The sequence below is a fragment of the Colossoma macropomum genome, unplaced genomic scaffold, assembly GCF_904425465.1.
Source record: "Colossoma macropomum unplaced genomic scaffold, Colossoma_macropomum, whole genome shotgun sequence".
Taxonomy (NCBI): Eukaryota; Metazoa; Chordata; class Actinopteri; order Characiformes; family Serrasalmidae; genus Colossoma; species Colossoma macropomum.
Genome location: NW_023494789.1, coordinates 51,601,124 through 51,629,078, shown reverse-complemented (window position 1 = coordinate 51,629,078; position 27,955 = coordinate 51,601,124). Strand labels below are relative to the sequence as shown.

The following is a 27,955-nucleotide window of genomic DNA, read 5'->3' as shown; positions in this document are numbered from 1 at the left end:
ATGTCCTTGATTTGATGCAGATCATTGTAAGAATATGTTCAAAGCAAACCAAACTAAAGAAGAAGTATAATTGTTTCAATAAGTGAAATTTTCAAAACTCAGCTGTACACAGAACATCTAACCAATCAACACCAGCCTCTGAAACGCACAGCCGCTCAACAGCACGGGTTTGAAAATGGACAGCCAATCGATTATGAGGTCTCAAAGCACTGAACAAATCAGCCGAAGCCCCCCTGAAGTAGCTGGCCAATCAGAGAAACCCTCAGCGAGACCCACTCAATCTGCGGCCCGAGACTCTAAATCAATAACTCTTGCTGTAAACATCCAGCCCATCAAAAATTCAGGCCCTTATATTTCAAGAACCGTAAACCCCCATTGAATCAAAATCTGCTGACAGGAAGCGCCGCTCACGCAAACTCAAATTACAGGAGAGCTAAATTACCGCCAGCATATTAATGCTGCCAGTTCTTCACAGTCACAATTTACACATGACAGCTCACTTGATGAACAGCCTCTTGGTGTCCATTTACATCAAAAATATGACAAAAATCAAACCTGAACAGCAAATCAAACAGAACTCTGTAAAAACATGATTTATTTTATTACTTTACTAGTTTTTTCACTAATGCACTGAATTTGCTTCACTAATATTCACACCATTTTCATAAGAATTAAATATATCTCTCTACACGCCCGTAATCTTTTACATTTCTTCTGGAATGAAGGGTATTAATGAGGCCTCTGCTGCAGTAACAGCCTCTACTCTTCTGGAAAGGCTTCCAGGTGTTGAACTTTGTGTGAGGATCTGATTGAGCGTTAGTGGGGTCAGGTACTGATGTAGGATGGTCAGTTCTGGATCAATAATCATCCCAAAGGTATTGGATGGAGCTCCATCACTCCAGAGAACACAGTTCCACTGCTCCACAGCCCAGTGCTGGGGGGCTTTATACCCCTCTAGCCCAAGCTGGGCATTGGACATGAGACCTTAGGATCATGTGCAGCTGCTCCAGAGCGTCACATTCTATTGGTCAGTGCTTTTCTATGGAGATTATATAAGCTGTAACTGACCATAATTTCCCACTCATGAAATTTACCTTATTATGACCTTTTCTAATCTCTCTTTATCCCTCAGAATTAAACAGGCTGTGACTGGAAAATTTGGTTTTGGACCCTTCAGCACTTAGAACTCTAGGATAATATGGTGGAATTGTTATGGTATTTTGGTTAATTACAGTTACAATTTATGAAGTATTTACATGAGAGAGAGTCATATGTTGTTATTTTCAGGAGACATTTACATTCACAGCATTTGGCAGACTCTCTAATCCAGAGCGACTTACAGTTTGATGATTTTACACAGGTAGGTGAAGGGAGTGTTAGGAGTCTTGCCCAAGGACTCTTACTGGTATAGTGTAGGGTGTTTACCCAGGCAGGGGACTGAACCCCAGTCTACAGTGTAGAAGACAGAGATGTTACCCGCTGCGCTACACCAACCACACAGGAGACCCTGGGCTGCTCACATATGTCATTATTTGACATGTGAATGCTGACGGAATTTTGATATTGTTGTGAATTTAACTACTTTTTGATCAAAAATTTACCTAGTGCTTGCAAAATTTTGTACATTTTTGCTTATCCAGATCTTGAAAACAAGTGTCAACTTAATACCTTTTCAGAAATTGTTAGTCTTGAGTGGAAAATGCAAGAATGTTGATGGTGGTTGATGTTATTGCTTATTACCGAGTAAATAAATGATTAGCATAAGGTGGCCATGACTTTTTATTGATTTTCTGTACTGCTGGATTCATGCTTAGTGCTAAAACTCTGACAAACAGCAAGACAGGCTTTATTTTTAATTTCAAACTTAGCTGCGTGTTTACTATCGTGAGTGCTCTGATGTGTGCTATTTTAACCCTTTGTGGTAATATGAAGGCTAAAAGCAGACGGCTGGATCAGGATTTTTGGTGTTTTTAAGCTGGATTACCCAATGCTGATGTCATAGCTTGATGATGTCACGCTGACTGGTGAGGACCGGGTCTGCTGAGTGGTCTGATATGTTTACGTCTGTAGCTTAAACCGTTCTGAAGCTGTGAAGGCCATAAAGCAGCTATACTCGTTGCCTGCAAAACAGGCTTCGGGTTCAAAGCGTTAAATTAGTCGAACTCGCTCATTAGAAGGGCTGTTTGGTCACTTTTGGCCATTTAGTGTAGATCAGCACAGTATAATCCTTGGGTTTCAGCGATAAATATGTTTTATTCATGTGGAAATGATGTGGCCATTTGAACTGAATACATTCAAATGGAAAAATGTACTGTTTTGCCTCAGCTCCTCCTCTGCAGTGCTGCTGTGCTGTGGGTAAGTGTGCGTGTGGCAGGTTGGCAGGTGGTGGTGAAGGTTCCTCTCAGGGTGCGGTGGCGGTGCAGGGAGCTGGTGGTTATCAGGCTGAGGGTAGATGGGCTTTGGTAATCCTGCTTAGTTGATTATACGGCACACTAGAGGCAGCAGCCTCTCATTAGAGCGGCTCTGGGCGGCTCGGCCACGGTCGGCAGCGTCCTTCAGGCTCCGCCATGCACCCCTAACCCCACATTACTGCCTGTCTGCTCCCTCTCCCACTGAGTGGGGCGAGAGAGCGAGATACGTGGGCACTGCAGAGCGAGAGAGAGACTGCTAGAGAAAAGTGAGAGAGAGAGAGAGAGAGAGAGAGAGAGAGAGTCTTAATGATAGAAAAGAAAGCAAAAAGCAGGAAGACAGACCAGGCGAGAGGAAACCTCACCCTACTGCGCTCTTTAAAGGGCCCATATTAGGGAAGACCAACATTTTCCCCTTTTTTTTGAAATGATGTTGTTTGATGTTTGATGTATCAAAGTTTCAGCTTGTTTGGAAGTCACTATTTTTGTGATGTCACAAAAACCAACTCATTTATTTATATCTGCCCATAGCAGCCCACAGCAGTTTAGCCCCTGCACTCGCCTGTAGTTAGTGAGAGTTTCAGTTTGGACTGCTTTCTGAATAAGGCACATTGCAGGGCAGCCTATCAGAACAGAGCTCATTTAAATATATTGGTCTTAAAGGCACAGTAACAGAATCGTCCTGTTTAATTCTACGGTTGGAAATGGTCATGTAGAAATACATTTCTCTAAGGAATAAAGAGAGGTCGTAAAAATTAATCCAGCTATTTTACTCTAACAAAACAATTAAACAAGTGCTTGTCATGATGACCCTGTTATGTTTTTGTTAGATTTATTTCTATTTTACATGTTATTTCTAGAATGACCAGCTCTGGATCACTCTGGATTCAGAATTTGTGGTGATAGGAACCAGACGTCCACCTCCAAAAGCTCCCTCACAGAAAGTTCCTACATGAAATGGTTATGAATTCATGGTACATGGTGGATGGATACATGCAGAGTGTTGTGAGGCAAAATAGTCCCCAAATAAAACTTATTATTTCAGATTTTCTGCTATTTTCCATCATCAACATTCCATATAAACCTCAGAAGACTCGTGTAGGTTCACTGGTGGTTTTGGATAGTAAATGCAGAAGACACTATAGGCAGTCTTGAAGGGTTTGGTGTGAGTGGGTGGAGTTTGTCTGGCTGCTCTGAGAGGTGGACGTTCAGAGAAAAGCTGCAGCTCACCTCCACAAATAATCTTCTAGAGCACATTTTCTTTGTTTATTTTGGAGCTCCTGCTGCCAGTAAGCTCGCCTGATACCTCCTAACGATCTCCATAAGCACACAGCGTTCTCCAGCTCACTGCATTCTGACTCCCAGCAAGCTTTCCTTCCTTGTTTTGGTGAACTGAGTCACATACTACAGCAGAAGGTGTGAATTCTGTGCAGTTTCTCTTTCCACATTAATTACAATGTGTAAATGTTATTGCTTTAGATAGCATTAGCAAGTAAATATAGGCCAAACCAAAAAAACAAAAATGAACCAATGCACATTTAACTCTGTAATACTGATGATTCTAACATAACATTGTTTTTATTTATCTAATAATTAACGTTTACTTTCTAGGTACTAGGTTTCTCTATAGCAGAGGTCACTAATAGGCGGACCGCCGTCCGAGTTCGGACCCAGACGCTGTCCTATGTGGACCTGTACCGATAAACTATGGAGAATTATTTAATTTTGACAGGGTGGTCCTATTTTAATCGGCGTAACTTTTCTAGCCTTTACAGTACGGCTTTAGCGGCCCTGAGACTCACAGACCAATCACATGCATTGTAAATATCACACGTGATGCTTCTCAGCCAATCAGATCTGTGCATTACGATGAGCTCCGAGACTCAAATGAGTGACGAGGCGACAAACAGCAGGAGAAGAAAGTGAGTCCGAGGGAAGTTATTTCACATGACGTGATCTAGAAAGAGAAAACTGACGATAAATATTGTTAAAATATGACTGAATTGTACTTTATTTGATTTGACATTCAGTTGTCGACTGTTTAAGATGTTTACATAACTACTGCATCAGTAAACAGTATATGGCACTGAATCATGATGCAAGTTAGACATTATGATGTTCCGGACCTTTGCTTGAGGAAATGTTCACTAACTGGAACTTATTGAGTTTTAATTAAATACCCCTGCTCTATAGGCTCAGCTATATTGTAATGAATGGTCACCCTCGATACACTCAGAGTTTGAATAAAGGATAATTGATAAATTGATTGACTTTTAGAGCTCGGCCTTTATGAGACAATTCACCTCTAGGCTAATTTCTACTAGCGCCCTTATGGAATTACTCATAGTATGTTAGCTTTAAGCTAATGCTGGCGCACATAAACGTTTCTAGATTAAACACGTAGAATGAAGCTTGCAAAAGACATTCCATATGTTTTATTTGAAGCTTGTTTCTAATTATGTTGGTAGTCAGTCCAGCTCCTGAAGTCCTAACCAATGGGAGAGCTCGCTCGGCTGTGTCTGCCTAGATACCAGAGTGAGAACTATCCTAATTGGATGATTTTCCATTCAGCGTTTTAAGATCTTAACCCTTTACAGTGAAATAGGAGTATTTTCTCTACTACAACACTACCTCACTACAATAATCCCAGAGTTTAGATTTAACACGCATGGTGCTCCTATTAAATAAAAATGAACTAAAACTGAGCTGATAAGTGATTTTGAACAGCTTCCAAACATCTTCCCAATAACACACAATTAACAGTAATGACACTAATGATTCAGACATTCAGAAGTTCGTTTGATGTTATTTAATTCAGTGTTGATTTCACATCACTGATGCTGCGTTAGCATTAATAGGAATATCTTGTAGTGGATGAATTCTGGCTGCTGTAACTGTGACATTTTTATACTGATGATTCTTCTCCTCTTCAGCTCCCCCGACTCCAATCGCCCCTCCTGAGCTGCTGGCGGTTGGCGCCACCTACCTGTGGATCAAGCCAAATGCTAACTCCATCATCGGCGATGGGCCAATCATCCTCAAGGAGGTGGAGTACCGCACGACCACTGGAAACTGGGCAGAGACGCACATCGTGGACGCACCCACTTACAAACTGTGGCATCTGGACCCGGACGTCGAGTACGAGATTAAGGTTCTCCTGACTCGACCCGGAGAGGGAGGCACCGGACCTCCAGGACCGCCACTCATCACACGCACCAAGTGTGCAGGTAGGTAACTCGCTGGCTATTAGAAGCACTTGGTGGGAATTAAGAGGAGCAGTTGGAGGCTCTGCAGTAGCTGGGATCTGCTGTATCTCAGCCAAGTTGGTGCTCTAATGCAGGATAAGGCTGGTATACTGTTTTTTTATCATAGCTGCCCATGAATAATGGACCATTATGGGTGTAAAATTGTAAGTAGTGATGCGGATCATTTTATTAAATAAGTTCAAACTGAATAAAAAACTTAAAAATAAACAAAAAAATAGAGATAATAATAAGTTAAATATATATACAATCATTTATACTGTACTTTCTATGGGAGGTGTCTGCCCCTAATCCCTAAATTTACATTTGGGAAAATAATCCTTGCATATTTATTTATTTATTTTTTGTTAACACTATACATTAAGGTTCAGTAACCAATGATTAATAAGCAGTGTATAAATATATATATATATATTATATATATATATATATATAATATATATATATATATACACATATATATATATATATATATAATATAATGAGTGTGCAATTACTTATAAGCATATCACTATCAATTAATTTGCGACCCTTAATGTAAAGTAGAATAATTTAGATTTATCATGAGTTTCATTTTTACATAAAAAATCAATTCAGAAGATGCTTCATGTCACTACCAAAAGAGTTTTAGTCTGTAGGCGGAGCCTTGTTTTAGCCACGCCCCTGCACTTTAGAGCAGGAAGTGAGGCTGCATCCCTGTCCCTCATGGCCACATGGTGAGCAGTTAGATCTCATTGTTTTGAAGTAAATGTGTCCCAACGTCTGAAAATCAGTGTGGAACATTAAGAATCGTCATATTTTCTGCAGTTCAGCACTTTGTAGTGTTTTAATGTAAAATATGATGATTTTCTGTATGAACAGCTGTTTAAAGCTGTGTTTGCTGAGTTTCTGAGTTCAAAGGGAGCTAAAATTGTCACTGAAACAGTCACTACTGACATATTTGGTACAGTTTGGTAGAGTTATGACTGTTTTGGTAGGGACAAAATGGAATGTTCAATTATTAGTTTTAATATAATAATCATAATTATGGTTTAGAGTCACTCAGAGCAAAAGAATTTTAATCTAAAGTCCAAGATCAGTTAAAAGTCCCAAATGTGTTTCAGCTCTGATTTCGAACCAGTTCTGTAGAATCATCCTTGTAGGAGGTCCAATAAAGTCCTGGTTGCTGGGTCTCCCCTGCACTGTGAACCTGGTTTGATTGCTACACCTGCCAGCAGTTGTGCCCCTGTTTGGAAGGTCATTTGTTATTTGGATTATTAGATAAATTAGGTCTCTTACTTCTGTGTGTATGAATGTTGTGACTGTGTTGAGCTGCTAGTGAGCAATGAGGGGTGAAAGAGGAGAACTGAGAACCCCCTGCTGTGAAAAACAATTCACACCTCTACACAAAGTCGGAGGTAAATGGACAACTGGAGCTTTCTTCATCTCAAACAATCCTACGCACCTGACACAATAAACAAACAGCTTTAAAACCCAATAACAGCTTTTTTATAAATGTTGGGCTATTTGCTCAACTAGGAAGATGAAAATCCAGTTCTGGTCTACAAATTTTTAAACAAATGTATTACATCATTACATCCAAAATAGATGGAAATCACATTTTATAGTTACTTTGAAAGAAAGGTTAAAAACAAAAGTGTTCTCTAATGCTTAATAAAGCTCTTACGATCATTCCAACAGGATGCAGTACACTTCAGGAAGATGTGACGCTTTTAATCAGACAAAAGCACAGAAGATATAATATTTCAATGAGTCGATTAATCGAATAATAGCCCAAACACTATTTTCACAAATCAGAAAAAAGATACAAAACTGTCACTGGGTCAGTGCCCCTCCTGTCACTGGGGTGGAACCCTCAAGGCTCCATCTCAGTACCTTCAGTCAGGGAACATAACTGAACCATAATCCACTGAAATGATATGTTCTAAGCTGTACTGACTCCACACACCCCGTCTCGTCTCCAGGCTTTTATTTTACTGTTCTGTTTAAAACATTCGGTTATGAAAAGGTACAAATACGAACTTTTCACCTGGAGAAACTTATTTAAGGTTCACAATCAGACCTTAAAACCACTGTTGGAGCTTTGAGGGAACATTTACACTGTTTGTACCTCGATGAACCAATAATGTTCCTGAACAGAACCTTTATTAATAACAGATTAATCGATTCTAGAAATAGTCATCCGTTGCAGCCTTAGCTGACAACGTAATTCTAAAGTGATAGTAAATGCTTCAGTGTTTAACATTAAAAATGAGGCTTTTTTGGTTTTAAAGCATGGTGTGAAGGGTAAAGGGGATTTTTAATAAGCACAGTTTTGACAGGCGGTCAGTGAGATGCCTCATTGTACCTTGACTCTCTTACATCTCTTCAATTGTCGCCCTGTGGGCATTGTGATGCTACAGTGAGAAGGCTTTCCCTTCCATCTATCTCTTTGTCCAGCGCTTTACGGTGTCTCTGGGCAGGGCGCTCACAAGCAATAAAAGCAATAACAGCGGTTGGGGGACTGGTCAAGGACACAGCGCGGTGGATACGCTGGTGTTGGGACAAAGAAGAGCAGCGCAGAGGAGAGCACAGGCTGGAGACTCACAAAGAGGGAATCTGAGGTTAAATCAGCCCGGCTTACACGTCGCGAGCGTTCGGCTGACGAGCGCTCTGAGCGAAATAACTGTGAAAGATGTAAGGCCTCAGTGTAGATCAGGAGTCAAAGTCACAGCCGACTCCACTTTACAAGCTTTATTTTAGTTGTCATCGTTTTCCAGCTCTGTTTTATGCGCATTGTCTCCATACTGTGCAGCAGGATGAATGGAGGAGTGTTTACGCTTCCTCGAATCGCAAACTTCACAACTTCACAAAATTCTTCGCACCATGTTTTTATCCTGTGGGTAATTGGCAGGGATTAAGCTCATCGCTTGGTTCTGTCCCAGCATGCTGAGTTCAGATAAGACCTTAGACAGAGTTAGATGGTTGTTTCACAGGAGAACTCAGTATAAACCCCCGTTTAACTGTATGAAGATTTTTATCCGCTAACTCATCCCGCAGTTTTCAAGATCCTGACACCATTCCAAATCTGGAATGTTTGGTATGATCAGGAATGGTGTGACTGTGTACGGCTTTTTGAACGGATGCACAGTTTTCATACAATCATCGTCAAATGACAATATTTTTCCCCAAAGGAAAGAATTTTAATGCATTCAGCTTATATTACGGTTAAAATAAGGTTATTAAAATACGATGAACCACTAGTAACATCACATTAACCATGTACCATACCATAGCAACCACCAGCAACCACCTAGCAACCACCTGGGATACCGTAGCAACCGCTGAGCAACCACTGAGGATACACTAGCAATGCCCTAGCAGCCATCTGGGATACCACAGCAAATGCACAGCAGCATCTTAGCTAGCTTTAAGCTGCGCAGTCCCTCAGTATCTTCTCCCAGAGACGCACTTTTCTAGTTTAGGATTGTGAGTTTCAGCTGGTTATTTACTTTAAAGAGTGTAAACATTGAGAAATGACAGTATCAGTCAGTAACTCACTCTGTATCTCAAAATACTAGAGTTTAAATTAAAACATAAAATATAAAACTATAACAGATTTTATTATCAGTTACCAGAATGTTTCGCCCCTTAAATTCAGTTTCAGTGCCACAAAATGTTCATATCAGTCAGACTGTAGAAAGGAGGACTTCAGTTAGTACAGATGGGTTTGGGTTTCAGAGAGTAGCTCTGAAGTGGTAAGTAAAGTAATTGCGTTACAGTTTGAGGGAAATTATTAATACTTTGTAATTGTTTTGTTTTTCATTACTTTGTAATTCCATTACAGTTTAAGAATTAATTAGTACTTTGAAACGGTTATGTCTGTGTTACTTTGTAATCCCGTTACAGTTTGGGAGAAGTTATTAGTAATTTGTAGTGGATTATTTTTTGGATTACTTTGTAATTCCACTGCAGTTTGAGAAAAGTAATCAGTAGTTGGTAGGGAATTACTTTTTTGGATTACTTTGTGATTCCATTATAGTTTAAGAAATGTAATTAATAATTTGTAATGGATTATTTTTTGGATTACTTTTAATTTCATTACACTTTGATAAAAATAAAAGTAGTAATTTGTCATGGATTACTTTGTTTGGATTACTTTGTAATTCCATTACAGTTTGCGAGACATTATTAGTAATTTAATATAGATTACGTTGTAATTGCATCACAGTTTAAGAGAAGTAATTAGTAATTTGTAATGGATTCATTTTTTTGGATTACTTTCTTTCGAGCAGCTGCCCCAACACTGCTCACTGTCCACTTTACTGGAAGCGTCTTGTGCTCCAGTGTCGACAGACGAGCGGAGAGAAGCAGAGGTGAGCGCTGTTACTGGAGGAGCAGTGATTCTGCTGATTCTGCACTGAACTCCTCCATCTGTTCATCTGAAAGACAGGAAAAGTCAAAAGACAGAATCCTGGAAAATCCTGCAAGTACAGTAGAATAACATCCGCCCTGTTTGTAATGAGGGCTCTGGAGGAAAGAGGGCACAAATCAGGGCTGATGATGATTGAGACGGAGAAGATTCGGCAGAGGTGGGGGGAGAGAGAGAGAGAGTGAGAGAGAGAGAGAGAAAGAGAGGGAGGGGGGGTTAGAGAGGTAGCAGTAATTTTCGGGTGTAATTATGAACGCAGTGGGGCGGCCTGCGGGGATGGATGAAGAAGATAGAGACACACTTGATTTGATATACTGACAGATAATGAGATGAGAGGGAGAGCGAGCGAGCGAGCAGATGAGTGAACCGCAGGAAGTGAGGGTGATCCAGGTGAAGGAGCTGAGCGTGTGTGTGCTCCAGGTGAGGGTTATGATGAAGGAGCTTCACTGCGCCACTGATGGCACAGCGGGAGAGAGACACTGATCAGAATACACTTTTCTTCTCTCCCACCGTCGCTCTCTCGTTCTTTTTACTAGTTTTCTTTTCCAGTGCTGCCCCCCATCCCTCCCTCCCCAGTGCAGTCTTAGGCATCTGAGCCATTTACATACATATTTATTCACTTATTTGAGCAGTGATCAATCATTTGCTAAAAAAAAAGCAACAGAAAACACTGATATTGGAGCTTAAAGTGCATTTTCGGTTGCTGTGGTGTCTCAGGTGGTTGCTAAGGTGATTCTGTGGTATTGGTAATGACTGCTTGGGTGTTTTACTAGGTAGTTACTATAGTTTCCCTGGTGGTTGCTAGGCTGTCGCCAAGCAGTTTCTAAGGTATCCAAGGTGGTTGGTAGTGTACTTGTGCAATGAGCTTCTGACCGCATAGTTCCACCATTCATTTCTATGGGGAAAAAAGTCTGACTTTGGATGGTTGCTGCGTGGAAACTCCAAAAAGCCCTCATCTCTCAATCAGACCAGAATATCCAGCAGAAAAACATGAAGAGAATGATAAAGAAGGAGAATATGCATTCCACAGTCCATTGTGATTGTCCTGTGTGTAATTTTACCCATTTGCACATTTTTCCTTGACAAAGTCTCGTATTTACAGTTGCCATCTGATATCTAGTTGATCCAATCAATATTTTATTGAATTAAATCAGATGATGGAATTGAACAAATCCATATGGTGGCTGGAGTGCAGCAAGAACCAAACCTGTGTTCTTGTAACTTACATATTCATAACTTTATTGAAAACAACACTCTCTAACAACTGACTACTATATTTATCTTAGTTTATATTTGATTTGTAATTGATTTTGATGTTTAATTTGTAATGTTATATATCATTTCTACTGGCAAAAACACTGTACAGATAAACAGCTGTAAATAGTTTTCTTATGTGTAAGTACCTATATGTACCCATACATAATAGTAATCTTTCCCAATATGTAATAAATACATGTAAACACTTTATATATTTTACTATATATTATATACATGTATATTATATATAATACAGCGATGCACACGAGATTGGAAAAATCACATTATTTACCTATACTCATTGGTCATTTTATCCGAAACACCCACCATATAGATTATAGACATTTTTAGGTGTGCAGTTACAGACTGGTTACTGCACAGTTAACATCCCCCCAAATCAGCGCAAAGAGACCACTGTGAGACCACCACTGAGCAGATATTGATGGACCACTGACCATTTCTATTGATGGACAAAGTAGAGGGGGGTGATTTATAGATGAGCTACAGTCTGTAAATGCACAAAGTAAATCTATACTGTGGATGTTTCTGATATAATGGACAGATCAATGTAGATGTTTCATGCGGTGCTTCCGTTACCTTATTCACCTCCTGCCAAATATAACATGTTTTCTAAGCCTAATCCTCAGTGTAACCCTAGTCTTAACAGCAGGAACCCAAAAAAATAAGCCATGTTGCTCTTTCATTGTGTAAAAATAAAAAAAAAATCCAACAAAAAACCTTTTAAAAACTTTTCAAAGTCAGGAGCATGTTGATGTCCCAGGAGGTCAGTACTTTTTTCTCTGGTTTTACTACAGTTAGGATTTTTTTGTCCTGAAAATGTGCTAAAACATGTATTCTCACACACACAGTGCCGTCTCTCACCTTTTCCCACGGTTTGATTCTCAGGCTGCGTTGTCATTTTGCCCCGAGAGAAGCGAAAAGGCCTCAGTCAGGACTTTTCAAACGGACGGAGAACCAAGACTAATTTAGCCGAGCTGGAGAGCTAAAGGAGAGGAGATGGGAGCGCTCGCACATTTGAATAGAAATTGTATAATTCCTCTCGGATCAGTTCAGTGTGATCCGACGCTCTGGGATTACAGGTACACCGTTCCCCAGGTGTGAATGATGTACTAGTTCACTGGATTCAAGCTGACTTACCGTGAAAATAAAGCCCGAACCCGACCCAGCCCCACTCAACTGGTGCTGCTGAGTTCGAAACCCGACCCATGAATCTGAGACCAGACCTGGCCTGACTGGTGCTGCTGAATTTAATACTTGAACCCGACCCATACCTGCAACTCTGACTGATCCGACTAGGCCTGACTAGTATTGCTAAATTTGAAACCTGACCTGCAACTCTGTGACCCGACTAGGCCTGAATGGTACTACAAAATTTAGTAACCGAACCCAACCGGTACCTGCAACTCTGAGACCCGATTGGACTAGGCCTGACTGGTACTGCTAAATTTGATACCTAACCCGCAACTCTGAGACCCAATCCGACTAGGCCTGACTAGTAGTGCTAAATTTAATACCTAACACGCAGCTCTGAGACCCGATTGGACTAGGCCTGGCTGGTACCGCTAAATTTGAAACCCGACCTGGCCTGAGTGGTACTACTAAATTAGCACTTGAACCCAACTCACACGTGTGACTCTAAGACACAATCCAACTATGCCTGACTGGTACTGCTAAATTTGATACCTAACCCGCAACTCTGAGACCCGATCCGACCCGGTCAGATTGGTACTGCTAAATTTGAAAATTGACCCACAACTCTAAGACCTGACCTGGCATGACTGATAAATTTAAAATCTGATGGAGGTGGACCCTCCAATCCTTTTTGGTCACTTTCTTCCTGATGTCAGATCACTGGCCTTATGTATGCATTAAAACTGAATGTGTTTATAGATTATTATAGTTATTGTATTAATATAAAGTGTTATTGTGACCTTTTCCCAGCATTGATCAGCTCTGTAATCTGGACCAAACACGTAATTAGAAAAGTCAACGTCCACTGCAAGAGAAAACACGATTAGAGCGGTCATTTCGATTTTCCTGTTCCGGCAGCTAAGAAACATTCACAGTTCTACATTTTTCATCGGAAGCTTCGACGTGACGTTATTGACAGCTCAGTCAAATCCCTCTAATGTGTACAGGTAGAGAGAGAGAGAGAGAGAGAGAGAGAGAGAGAGAGAGAGGAATCTGACTGCACATTGATGAGCTTGATTATCGCATCTATTAAAGCCTCCTGGTCAGTGCGTGTGAGATCGATGCGGAAGCCGCTGTCTGTTTTCATCATATCAGACTCAGCCAGGCGTTTCAGGAGTGAGCGAGCGAGCGAGAGAGAGAGAGAGATGGCAGCAGGAGGAGGAGGGGAATGAGGGATTGAGGAGAGGTGAAGCGCGGCTGGAAGAACATGTGTTTTGTGAAGTGACGGCAGTGTTTACCTGTCACCCACACACGCGCATACACACACACACACACACACACACACACACACACACACACACACACACTGAGGGCCGTGTTCAGCTGTCAGACTCGGGCAGATTGAAGCAGACAGGTGTGGAGGGGCCGGTCAGGTGAGGGCCGCCCGAGGGGTCTGTGAGGTGCTGCTGGATTCACTTCAGCTGCTTTAACCCCTTAACGGAGCCTGAAAGTCTCCTGACATTAAAGGACGTCCTGTTAACACTTACTGACTCAGATTGTCTTTGACTCGCCTCAGAATCGCTCTCTACCTGAATATCCCTCAAAACCATGCTCTGAACCAGGGGTGCCGAAACTTTTTGCTTTGGGGGGGCCATAGCGCAGTGTGAGTGGTGGGCCGTGGGGGCCGAGAAATGCTCCAGAGTTGCTTGGAGGAAGTTACAATTAACTTACATTCCACACTCAGAATGTTTTTTCTTCTCATGAGAACTTAACGTTTCTGAGACGTGAGATTTTTGCATAAATTTGTTGAATTTGGTTTGTTGATTTTCTAAGTGAAAATAAGTGAACACATCCTCTGCAGAGGACACACTTAAATGTGCACTTTTTCTGCTAATTTTTGTGCACAGTTTCTATTTATATGGTAACATTGGAAAACCATAAAATAAATAAAATATGTAAAATGTGCTGTAATTTTTGAACAGTCCCCATTTGGTATGTTATTTTTTCCAATATGTTAAATTCAACAAATAAACAGTACATACATATTCACAAGCTAAATCTGATTGGTTGGTAGTTTCCACACCTGATCTAAAAGCTAAACCTGATTGGTTGTTTTCACACCTGATCTAAAAGCTAAACCTGATTGGTTGTTTTGACACCTAATTTAAAAGTTAAATATGATTGGTTGGTAGTTTTCACACCTGATCTAAAAGCTAAACCTGATTGGTTGTTTTCACACCTAATTTAAAAGTTAAATATGATTGGTTGGTTGTTTTCACACCTGATCTAAAAGCTAAATCTGTTTGTTTAGTAGTTTTTGCACCTGATCTAAAAACTAAATCTGATTGGCCAGTAGATTTTACACCTTATGTAAAAGTTTATAGTGTACATTAACCTTTCTGAAAAAAAGCTTTAATACAAATAATGCTGATTTTTCTTAGAAACGTTTTGAAAAGCTGTGTATCTCCAAACTTTAACAGGCAGCGTCCATCAGCCAAAAATCAGACATCATCAGTAACACAATAGAAGGCAGTTATGATTATACAGATGAGACGATGCTAAATCGTCTCCATTACCTCTGTTTAATGGTGAGACGCATTATCGTTTTCACTACTCCTTTAATAGCTTTTGGTCGTCTGTGTGTCGGACATTCATCTCACAGCCTCCCCCACCAGCTCTGTTCTGCATGATGATTAAAGTGCATTAATCAACAAGCGAGCCCGTGTTGTGAGATTCATATTAAACACCGGTTTCACCTGGTATCGTGTTGAGCACCAAAAGCAGGTTTAATAAGTAGCAAAAATCAAGCAGAGAGCCATTACTTACCCCCTTATTTGTTTCACGCCTTTGTTTTCTTCTGTTTCTCACTTGATTCTCTCTCTCACTGTCTTATTCTCCCCTCCCCCTCACATTTAACACATTCTGTTTTCAGTTATTCATACAGACACTGATTTACGGAATAAAATATCTGTTTATATGGTGTATGGCAATGTCATCAGGAAACACTGTCAATTTTCATAGCTATGGTGATAAAATAAAGTGTACACCAATGAGCCAAAACATTATGAGCATCACAGATGAAGCGAATAATCCGGGATATGTTAGAAGGTAAACAAACACTCGGTTCTTGTAGTCGACGTGTTGGATGTGGGAAAATTGGGCAGATGTGAAGAGCTGAGTGACTGTGACAAGAGCCAAGTCATTATGGCCAAACAACTGGGTTGGAGCATCAGAGTGCCCAAGTCTGACCTCTGTCCACCACTGAAAGTGCCTACACTGTCAGAAATAAAGGTTCTGTGTAGGTACCTCTTTGTTCATCAAGATACAAACAACGTAAATGTTCTCCTAAAGTCCAACTGTGTGCCTAAATGAGTTTTTCCTGCAGGAAAAAATATGTATTTATACTTTTTCATAACCCAGTGTTTTAAAACAGAACAATAAAATAAAAAACTTATATAGATTTTTAATTTTTTGACCTAGTTTGAAAAAGGCAGTGGCCCTTTATGTTATGTCAAAATTTTATGATAAATGGACCAAAATTACTAGGAAAAATATATTTCTCCATTAAAAATAATTATCTACTGATCTGATTGGTCAGTAGGTTTCACACCTGATCTAAAAGCTACATCTGATTGGTCAGTAGGTTCACACCTGATCTAAAAGCTAAATTTGATTGGTCGGTAGGTTTCACACCTGATCTAAAAGCTAAATCTGATAGGTCGGTAGGTTTCGCACCACATCTAAACATTAAATCCGATTGGTCAGTAGTTTTTGCACCTAAAGTAAAAGTCTTAAGTCTTTACTTCTTCTCCTTATTCAACTTCACTAATATAAATACAGTTCCATTCCATGGCGCCTTTAAACAGTCATTTTCTGAGACGTGGTATAACCAGAAACCCGCTGACTCGTGGCCTCTCATGCACCAGCCTACGACAAATTTCACAACAGCTGTCCCAGTTGCTGAGTTTAAGTGTGGGTCAGGTGACAATTACAATCAGCAACAAGAAAACAACTGAGTCGAGTCATAAACACAAAACCAACAGGACCAGAGGGCTTTGAGTGGTGATTTTATTTTCATTTCATCACTTTTACAATCAGTCGCTGATTAATTTGTCATTTTATGAGCCCATGAAATATGTAGAAGGCTTTTATACGACATTGATTGCTTAAGGAGGGCGTCTGTGCAGAGATTGCTACTCTGCTAAAATTCGTTTTCATTTCTCTTTCTGTTCTCCAGAGTGCTGGGCTTTGTTTCGGGTGATGGAGGCCTGTGTTCACTGCAGCCTCACATGAGCAGCTAAATATGATCTGCTTCAATGTTCCAAACTCTACTTTTCTTCCTTTCTTTCTTCCACTTTGAGTAATGAAAGTCTGGACTGCATTCCTCCTCTCTCACCCCACATACACTCTTAAAAAAGAAGGTTCTTCAAGGGTTCTTTAGCAAAGACAGCGGTTCTATATAGAAACATAAACACTCCGATTTGCATGCTTAAAGGGTTCATGGTGATATGTTTCTTCAGATCGATGGAGAATGTGTTGTTCTATACAGAACCTTTTTGAAAATGGTTCTACATAGCACCAATGTGGGTTCTGCTATTGTGGTGATGTCAGGCTTGTATACAATAGAAAAATGCTTTTTAGTGCTATATAGAACCATTTACAATCTGAAGAACCATTTCACCATGCAAAGAACCCTTTAAGCACAAAATGGGTCTTTGAGTGTTCATGGTTCTTTACATAATCTTTTTGAAAATGGTTCTGTGGTGAAGTCAAGCTTTCATACAGTAGAAGAACCCTTTTTTGTGCATTACAGAACCAATTACAGCACACTCTCCATCAGTCTGAAGAACCATTTTACCAAGCAAAGAAACCATTTAAGCATGCATATGTTTCTTTGAGTATTCATGGTTCTATATAGAACCTTTTTGAAAATGGTTCTACATAGCACCACACAAAAATCTGTAACAGTTACAGTGTAAAGCTGCTACGAATAGCAGAACACTTTTTGGTGCTACATAGAACCATTTTAAAAGAAAGTTGGGTAACACTTTACTGTAGGGTTCTGTTCATAAGGCTACATTGACTCTTACATAAGCTTGTCATGACAACTGACATAGCCCTACATAAATGTTTATATATGCTTATTCCAATAGGCGTCATCTGTCATAAAGCTACTTTAGCTAACTTTGATCAAAATTGACAAACGTAACCTTTACAGCAAGTCTGCCTGCTGGAATAAGCATTTATAAACAGTTATGTAGGGTTATGCCAGTTGTCTTAACAAGTTTATGTAGATGTCATGTAGCCTTATGAACAGTACCCTACAGTAAAGTGTTACCGAAAGTTCTATATTGAACCACATACAACACATTCTCCATCAATCTGAAGAACCAATTCACCATTCAAAGAACCATTTAAGCATGCAAATGTTAGTGTTCATGGTTCTATACAGAACCTTTTTGAAAATGGTTCTGTGTAGCACCAAAAAAGCTTCTGCTGTTGTGATGATGTCAGGCTTGTATACAATAGAAGGACCCTTTTTGGTTACTGCGGTTAAATAGTTCTTCAGATTGATAGAGAATGTATTGTATATGCTTCTATAGAGCACTAAAAAGGTTCTTCTATTGTCATAATAACAATAGCAGAACTCTTTTAGTACTATACAGAACCATTTTTAGAAGGACACATTCTCCATCAATCTGAAGAACGATGTTACCATGCAAAGAATTATTTAAGTATGAAAATGGTTCTTTGATTATTCAGTGTTCTATATAGCACTAATGTCTTCACTAAAGAACCCTTGAGAACCTCTCTTTAAGAGTGTGTGAGCCGTGTGTGGGTTTGAGTGAGTAAAGCTCTCCCGTCTGTCTGTATGAATGATGGATGGAGTTTAGACCGTTCGACTCTGCAGTGAAGCGGATTTATTTTTATTATCTTTCTCCTCGTTTATGATGAATCTCTCTCGTGCTCACGGGCTGGAAGGTGGAACCGATAACGCGTGAGTGGGTAAATGTGAACATGTGTGGTTCTTTTCTTTTTTCTTGGCGTTCGGCCCAGCTGGGCTTTTCTCTCGCCTCCTGTTGGGAGACGATGTGAAGTTTTGCCAAAATTCCACTCGGTGGTTCACTCAGGTGGATTTAATCCTGTGCCTGATTGGATTTAATCCTGCTGTGATTGGCTGAAGTCTTTCATGCTGTGGTCCTATTAATTTATGTTATTAATATACATACAGCATTTTGCAGAAATGTAGTCGATAGCTGGAGTGGAGCGAGGAACCAAACCTGAGTTCTTCTGTTTTCATCTAACTTACATTTTTAAAAACCTTACTGAAAACAAAACATTTGTTTTTTGTTGTATTTCTGTTTATTTGTAGTTATTTATAGTTCTTTATATAGTTATTTATAGTTCTGATTTTATATAGTGTTATTACTGGCAAAATCACACTCACTGCCCAGACAAACAGTTTTAAACCATTTTCCATCTCAGTACCTTTAGTCAGGGAACATAACTGAACCATAATCCACTGAAATGATATGTTCTAAGCTGTACTGACTCCACACACCCCGTCTCGTCTCCAGGCTTTTATTTTACTGTTCTGTTTAAAACATTCGGTTATGAAAAGGTACAAATACGAACTTTTCACCTGGACAAACTTATTTAAGGTTCACAATCAGACCTTAAAACCACTGTTGGAGCTTTGAGGGAACATTTACACTGTTTGTACCTTGATGAGCGAAAATGTACCTGAACAGAACCTTTATTACTAACAGTGTACATATTCAAAACTTTACTGTATTTCTGTTTTTTTATAATTATTCAGATTTTATATAGTGTTTTTACTGGCAGAAACACTCTCACTGCCCAGATAAACAATTTTAAACCATTTTCTTTCTTGCACAGAATTGTATATAGATAGACAGAAAGATGGAGAGTCAAAATATCATCGCTGTTGTAACAAAACCTCATATCTCTGAAATGGAATTTACAGGAAAAACATTCTTAACTTTTAACATGTTAATATAAAAACAGGAGTGTTGAAGTTAAAGCGTTGATGATTTTTATAGGCTACGCTCATAAAAAGGTTCCTCAGAGGTTCCATAGTAAAGATACAAAGGCAAACTTGTATACGATAGAAGAGCCCTTTCTGGTTTGTTCAGCAATTTTATTTCATTCTAGTTAGTTTCTACTTAGAACCAAGAGTTCTTTTAGAACCCTTTGCATGCTCAAATGTTTTTTTGTGGACTCGAGGTTTGAGGTGCGGACTCGAGTCTGACTCAAGTCACGAATTTGATGACTTTAGATTCGACTCGAGAAAATCAAGGAAGACTTGCGACTCGTACTCTGACTCGGACTTGAGCGTCATGACTCGGGAAGACTCGAGACCCAAAGTAGAAGAAACATGGAGAGTCAGACTGCAGACGGGACTCTACACAGTCGATTATTTATCATGTGAATGGACTCGTTTTCTGCCGTAAACTGAATAAACAGCACCATTGTCAGATTCTGTAATGTGTTTATACTCAGTTTATTTTATTTCGGGAAACAAGTGAAGCGTTTAGAGCTCGAGTTCGCCTCCATAAGCTGGAAACAAGCAAAGCATCAACAGCATCAATAAACTTTCAGCACTTAAACTCAAGTCTTACTGGAGAAACTCACCAGGCGAACTGACCGATTTCCTCGTGATAGTTAAACTAAAGAGACACAGCATCTCTGTTCGACTGATTTAACAGCTTCTGCAGGTAAAACAAGCGCAGCATTCACCACAAGGCTGAAGTTGGCTTTTTATTCACCAGCTTCAAATTGGAATTTGCTGTTTCACCTTAAATAGTGCAGTAGTTAGGCGGCGGAACGTAACTGCAGAACCATTTACGGTGAAACAGCAAATTCGAATATGAAGCTGGTCAAATAAGAAGGTCTGGTCTTCTGTCACAAACGGAGGGTCAGGCAGAATGGGTAGAAATGTTTATTGAGGCTGTTTATGGACTAGTATCTCATATTCTAGTTTAAAGACGTTTGTAAAGGACTTCCAGGCATTTAGAAACTCTTATCACTCCACTCTGAGGTTAATTTCTGGAGACCCTCACAGCTCTCACCACTGCAGACTGTGTGATGAAGCTGGTTGGTCCTCATTAACAGCACAACAGGAAACAAACTGGCTTATTTTTATTTTTAAATCACTCTCCAGCCATACGCCAGCTCATATCTCATCTCTGATCTCTATTAATAACAGTAATTATCAGAGCCGCTCAGTGACTGGATCACCTGTCAGGTACTGAGAGTTTTACTGAACTGGGAGAATCTGCTTTTATCTACAGGGAGCTGGAGTCACTACAGGAGACTCTACAGCTCACTCACTGGAGTCACTCAGTCATTTAAACTCTTACACTTCTGTTTTAGTACATTTACATTTACAGCATTTAGCAGACGCTCTTATCCAGAGCGACTCGCAAAAAGTGCTTTGTCTATCTGGAGAAAGTATCTTTGCAAGTTACAAAGTTTGCTAGTTTTAGTAGAGTTCATTGTTTGTTCTTTATCCTGTTTATTACACTTTGTTTTTCCCAAATATTTTCTTTTATTTCATTTTATTTGATTGATTAAATGTTAATTGCTTTTAATTTGATCTTAAATCTATTTTATTATTTTTTAATCTCCTTTTACTTGAACATTTCAAATTATCATTTTATGTTGAAATTTATTAACTGGTTTTAACTACTATATTTTCGTTTATTTTACTATATCTTGATTTATTTTATTGTTCATCTACTTAATTAAATCTTACCTGGTCTCTTATTTTTATTTCCTTTTCATCTTATTTGATTTTACATTTAATTTATTCATGTACTTTTTTTCATTTTAGTTTAAAATGATTAAATTCCATTTTACTTTTTTTATTGATATACACTGAATTATTTCCAATTTACCTTATGAGCTGCAAGGAAATTCATGGGGTCGTATTACAGAAAAGTCTGAAATCTGATCTGTTCAGTCTCCATGACGACTGAATTTCGGACAGTAGCTGTTCCAGAATAACAGTTCCTAACTTCATAATCTCATCATGAACTCCAGATAGGAAAACAGCATCACACAAACATCCTAACTAGACTAAACCTCCTAAATCCTGTCCTAACTTTAGGATGAACCCCAACAGGGTCCTCACTTCTGTTTAAGGTCCGTTTCTATGGTTTTTAGGCAGCTGTGTCAGCAGCATAGTTCACTACCAGCATAATGAGCTCCATTTATCTCTACTGTAAAACGCTGCTTTCACTGTGAGATGATTTTCTTTTCTAACTCTGCGTTTTAAAGATCTCAGACGCTGCAGACTCGATCTCCACCGCCCCTCTGATCACCTTCGTGTGTTAATGTTGATGAGGAAATATTACAGTGATGGTGGTGAATAATGAGGAGACGGAGCTGAACGTGTGTCTGTTTATTAGGAGGAGTAACGTTAGCGCGCTCGGCTAAAGCGTTTGGGAAATGGAGACTGAAACTGGGGAGCGGCGACACTGATAAACAGCAGGGGGCGCTCTCACAGTATTCACTACTCACAGTTTATCACACTTTAGTTTTGTAATTTTAATGACGAGTTTATGTTTCAGCTGTGTGTGTTTATGGTTGGTTGTTAGAAAACAGACACAACAGTAGTTTGTCAACCTCAATCGGGTAGGTTAAGATTTCCTAACTGGAGATAAGATGCTGTAACATCAGATAAATTCCTAAATTAAGATAAGATTTGTTTCTGTTACACGAATTAGTGAAAAATCTTGACCTGTCAGATCTTAACTTGATTACCACATGATTTGTGAATAAGGAGGTAAAACCTTATAAACTACAGTTATTATAAAGTGTTACCAAGATCCAGAGTTGAAATTGACCTGTTCTTTTCGGATACTAAGACTGAAGACTCTGAACTGAAACCAGCTAGAACAGCCTCTCAGCTTTTCCCAGGACTTTGGAAACCATCAGCAAATTTACGACATTTTAAAACAGCCACTTTGCGAATTAATTGCTGGAATATTTATGACCGAGATGGGCTAATGTGTCTTTTGGCCTATGTTCTCAAAGTCTCAGATGGATGGGCTTTAAAATAACTTCCCAGGACAGCATGAGGTCACTGTATCACACACAAAGTCAAACTATAACTTCCCATTTTCTCAAAGAGGCCTGGTGTAGAAGTGCCTTCCAGCTGGGTCACAACCGAACATGGGTAAAATGTAACATATGCATTTTGTGAAACTAAACAGGTCAAAGTCAAAGTATAATTTGTTTATGTAGCGCTTTTTACAACAGGGGTTCTCACAAAGCAGCTTTACATCAAATCTGGGTCCGAGCCCCCAGGAGCGTCACCAGTGGTAGGAAAAACCACCACAATCATGACCGCCATCGAACGCCAGTCGCTCCCGGAGGATCAGCTTCATCTTCACCAGCATCACAGGAGCCATCATGAAGCTTCACTGACTGACAGCTGGGCTCATCACCCCAGAATGTGTTCGAGCCGTAAAAAGGGCGCGGTCACGTCTTTGGTTCACGTCCTCAAATTCTTTAAACTTTGCTTCCAGACTTTTAACTGTTCTTTGACACTGCAGTCTGCAGAACGTTGCTTGTTCTCCTACGGCCGCATTTGGACATTTCTTTTGAAATCTCTTTGAACACAGAGGAGTTTGGATGAGTTTCTTCCAATTTTTGTACAGAAATATCAGCCCAAATGTTTGAGTCTCAGCAATGCAAAATTATGATGAATGTCGAGTTGGATTGACATAAAAGTTGCATGAATTCCAATCTGGCTGTTCAGACTGAGTCGCACTTCTGCACATAGGGAATGTATCGGATTTCAATACCACATATGAAAGCGACTCAAATCTGAATTGAAAATGTCAGATTTGGTGTTTGATTTTGCTGTTCACACTGACACACACATACACGTCTGTGTCACACATGAAGACAAAGATCAGATTTTAAATATTTTAAAAAACCTCATTCCGCACCTCATAGTGGAATGGCAACGGTGGCATGAAGCCACACAAATGTTGCTTTGGTGAGCGCTGGCAAAATAGTTCATTATAAGAGGCAAGCTTTATCAGTGTAGATTGTTTTTTTAGGGTGAAGAAAGGCAGGAGGCTTGTATTGGGTTAGTTTAGAATTCAACAACGATATGTTCGGCGTCCACGGCTCCCAAAACATCAACATCCAGTTAATTCCACCACTGTGCTCGAAGGCAGAAGTTAGGACAGTTGAACTCTCGAGTGTTCTGTTCACTGCTGCAGTCTGTGGAAGGTTGCTGCTTGCGGCTCCATCGGTTTGCCGTTGTCTGTCTACTGCACACGTGAACACAGCATGAGACTGAACATTTCTGTACTGAACAGCAGCAGCTGGTGTGTTTGTGTTGGTATGTTTGAAGAGATTTTATTCTGGCTTAGTGTCTGTTTCAGATACAGCAGTTCATTCTGATCTAAACTGATCTGATATTGAGATCAGCTCTAATTACTCAACAATAACTCTTACAGCACAGAGCGCCAGAAGAACAGGATCTCAGATAGAGTCCTAATGTACAAACTAGCTTCACTCAACACTTCTAATTATTCCTTGTAGGTTTACAGTGTCAAACAGGGAATTATAAACATACTTAGACCAAAAACACTAATTATCTTTATTATAGTTTGTGCCAACTTTGAATCCTGTTACAAAATAAACCTTGAAAACTAGACACGCTCACTAAAACCTGCAGTAGTGAAGGTTTCTGAGCCCTCTGGTTGTGATTTTTGAGTTGTTTTTAGCTATAAAACTCTCTTCTGCACTGTCATTCACTTTCACAAGAAAAGGCCTCGAAATGGCAAAAAGAAAAGGAAAGATGGGATGGAGGCGAAGTGAAAAGAAAAGAAAGCAGTTTGACTGACAGGATGCAGAGAGAGGATGTTGCACGGACACACACATGCACCGCATTCTCTTTCCTGGCACGTCTGCTGACCACGGCTCAGGGAGATGGTGAATAATGCACAGAGGACACTGACAGAGAGAGGGAGAGAGAGAGAGAGAGAAAGAGAGAGGGTTTTTTTCGTGAGTCCTGTCAGTGGTACAGAAAGTAACGAAGAAAAAGAAACAACCCTAGAAGTCCACACCTCTGTGTGTGGGTGTGGCTTGCAGAGGTTGTATTTGTATATAGATGTGATATCATTTTTTTTATCATTGTTTCATCTTTTATGACAATTTACAACATTATTACAATATTGCATTTTAAAAAATGCTAGACGTTCAATCTTTAATGTGTTTCCTCCAAGAATGTTTAGTGCCCTTCACATTGTCCGGTAATTATTCAGTTTGCCAGACAAATGATTACATTCCCAGTCATTGGTCTTAACGTTCTGCAGAACCACAAAACCTGCATACTATCACTCATCGGTCAGTGGTATTGTAAACATTCACCACATCTCAACATTCGCTCGTTTTACCCTAAATGTTCTTCCTCTTCTCCTCCAGCACTCCGAAACACAGTTTTCCTTAAACAATATAAAAGTTTGTCTCATCAGACCACAAAACACACTGAACATGTCAAGTCAGGTCAAGTCAAATTTATTTACATAGCGCCTTTTACAACAGATGTTGTCACAAAGCAGCTCTACAGAGAATCCGGGTCCGCGCCCCCAGTGAGCAAGACTTGGCGAGAGTGGCAAGGAAAAACTCCTTCAACAGGAGGAAGAAACCTGGAGAGGAACCAGACTTAAAAGGGGAACCCATCCTCCTCTGGCCGACACCAGATAAGAGGACAGACACAAAACAGTATAAATGGATACAGTTTTACAGTTCTGTACAGTGTTGGGTATGGATTTAAAAGTCCTTTGTACAGTGAAGTAGTTCACTAGTTAGTTCTGTTATGGGTGACCGAACAGAACAGAGAGTCGTTTATTATAGAGCATTTTTGAGCTGAATGTATGGCCTCATCTGACTCGTCTTCTGGTCAGCGCCACAATATTATTAAAGATAACCGGTGGAATGGCCACTAAGGGGTACTGGAGAAAGAAGTTGTGGTGGGATGGGTGAATATATATATGTTTTATAGTTTCAGTTTTTGACATAATTTGAAAATACCTGTTGCCCTTTATGCTGTTTCATAATGAAAGAACCAAAAGAAACGGCTCATAGTTACTTAGAAAAACATCTGGTTCCATTGACTTACATTAAAAGTAGAGTATTGTTTTCCTTCTCCTGTAAAATTACCATTTTGGAGGTTCAAGGTTTTGTTCTGACAGCAGCGACATATAATTAAATATGTCATATACCTGCATATACGCACCTCTATAGTGCCCCTCAGTAATGTACCTAACAAAACTCCCACTATTTTTCCTTTGTATCATTAATTCTTCAGTAGACTTTATGGGCCTGACCTTGTAATCTCTTTATAATGACTGCGGTTCATGCTGGACATTTTAAATAAGTCTTTGGGGGAGACTGATTGACTCTTGTCATTCTGCGGGATCGATTAAGGGAGATTAAGTTTGTGTGCTTCATAAAAAATACATAGCACGCATTCAAAACAGTGAACTCAATAACGCTCCCCTGAATAATAGATGGGAATATTTTATTGTTTGATTTTATTGATTTGCTGCTTTTGGCGGTGGGAGTCTTGGAGGTTTTCACTTTTGTTATTCTGAGATTGCTTTTAACAAACAGAGATAAATGTCATTGAGAAGTCATTTCGACGGCAATTTACGGCTTGGCGTGGAGAGAGAGAGAGAGAGAGAGACAGAGAGAGAGAGAGAGAGAGAGAGGGTAGGAAAGGAAGACCCATAATAAATATTAATTTCCCTTTTTCATATACAAGGAAACTACTCGGGCAAACACTTGGCGGAATCCATTTCCTTTGAAATCCTTTTGTTATCCGTATCCTGCCTCGATATATTAACACTAAATACTTCAAAGCCGAGCTCTTATGAATGCGCGCACCCCTTCGGGACAGCCTGGCTGTGGCTGCGCTATGGATTCCTGAGGAATTGGTTTTTCACCAGCACCAGTGGCTATAAATCAAACATTAAGGATGAATAAATCAACATGTTTACCACTAGAGACGAATCCGAAAGCTTTTGACTTAAATATGACTGTCTGTCCCGGAGAGAGTTGCTTCATTAAAAATGAATTGTATTGCAGATTGCTGTTTCGCCCACTCCTCGATAGTTGTTTAAATTCGACGGTTTGTCGTTCATCGAATGCATTAGCTGACAGAAAGCTGGGATGGAGTACGATTAGGAGGTACAGTAGCTGCATCAGTGGATGAGGAGGTTTTGATGTTGAAATGGGACAAGGAGCTGCCCTGGAAGTATTGGAGGAGGCGAAATGGAGAACACAGGCACATCTTCCCTTAATTAAACGCCGCGTTTTGGTGCGGAGGGAGCGAAAGGGGAAGGCGGGCTGGTAGCTGCAGTCGGGGCTCCTGAAGGAGTCGGCGTACGGAGGATGTGCATTTAGCTCTGGGTGATGTTTAATGAACTTGTGATGATCAGGAGTTCTGATACCGAAAACAGCCCTCGAGGACGCGGTGGAGCCGTGCCTGCATGCGCATTAGGGCACCTGATGGTGGGCCGTAGCTCTGGGGTGGTCTCCCACCGCAGTGCTCAGAGAAAGCTGATTTTTTTGGATTCGCTCCACGTTCAGCTGCTCCTCTCACACACTAGGAAACCTTGAAAGAAGTAAAACGAGCTGAACGAGAGACGACGGGCAGATGGATGGACAGATAGCACTGGAAAATAAATTGGGATCTGTAATGATGTGAAATCTGCACTGTACTGTTTGTCTTCTTCCATTTCAGGGGTCTCAAAGTACTGGCCCACGGACCACATCTGACCCGTCTCATATTTACCATTTATCTTTAAATCCAGCAAATCATTGCTCTTCTGCTATGTCAGGTTCCCCAACATAAGCTCTGTAAAATCAGCTCAGACTGATAGCTCTGCTGTTCCTGAGTGCACGACTATAATTTAGCCGCAACTAACAGCTATTATTCTAATTTAGACTGATAGTTAGTTAAACCTGCCATTGCGGATTCATTCAGAACACAGCAGGAGATACAACACTAATAAAAGCAATTATTATTATTAGTAGTAGTAGTATTAGTACTAGTAGTACTAATATTAGTAGTACATTCTGAAAAAAGGTTTCTTTTTTCTTCTCTCACTGGCTCTGGTTCTATATAGCACCCAAAAAAATGGTTCTATATAGCACCCAAAAAGTTTCTTCTATTGTTACAAGCATATACAACACATTCTCCATCAATCTGAAGAACCATTTCATGATGCAATAAACCCTTTAATCATGCAAATGATTTTTGAATGTTCATTGTTCCATATAAAACCATTTTCTTTCCTAAAGGACCCTTGGAGAACCATCTTTTTTAAGAGTGCAGTAGTGGTTCAGTTCAAATCAAATCAAGCATTATTGGTCACACATGCAGCCATACACAGTATAACATGGTGTGATGC

General features: G+C 39.9%; 1 protein-coding gene across 1 annotated transcript in view; it reads left to right on the top strand.

The window, feature by feature from the left end:
- ptprt (protein tyrosine phosphatase receptor type T) overlaps positions 1-27,955 on the top strand; it is a 464,808-nt gene that overhangs the window by 167,488 nt on the left and 269,365 nt on the right. The window contains exon 7 of the mRNA XM_036571590.1: positions 5,342-5,635. Within this exon, the coding sequence (XP_036427483.1) occupies positions 5,342-5,635 (294 nt within the window). The remainder of the gene's footprint in view (positions 1-5,341; positions 5,636-27,955) is intronic.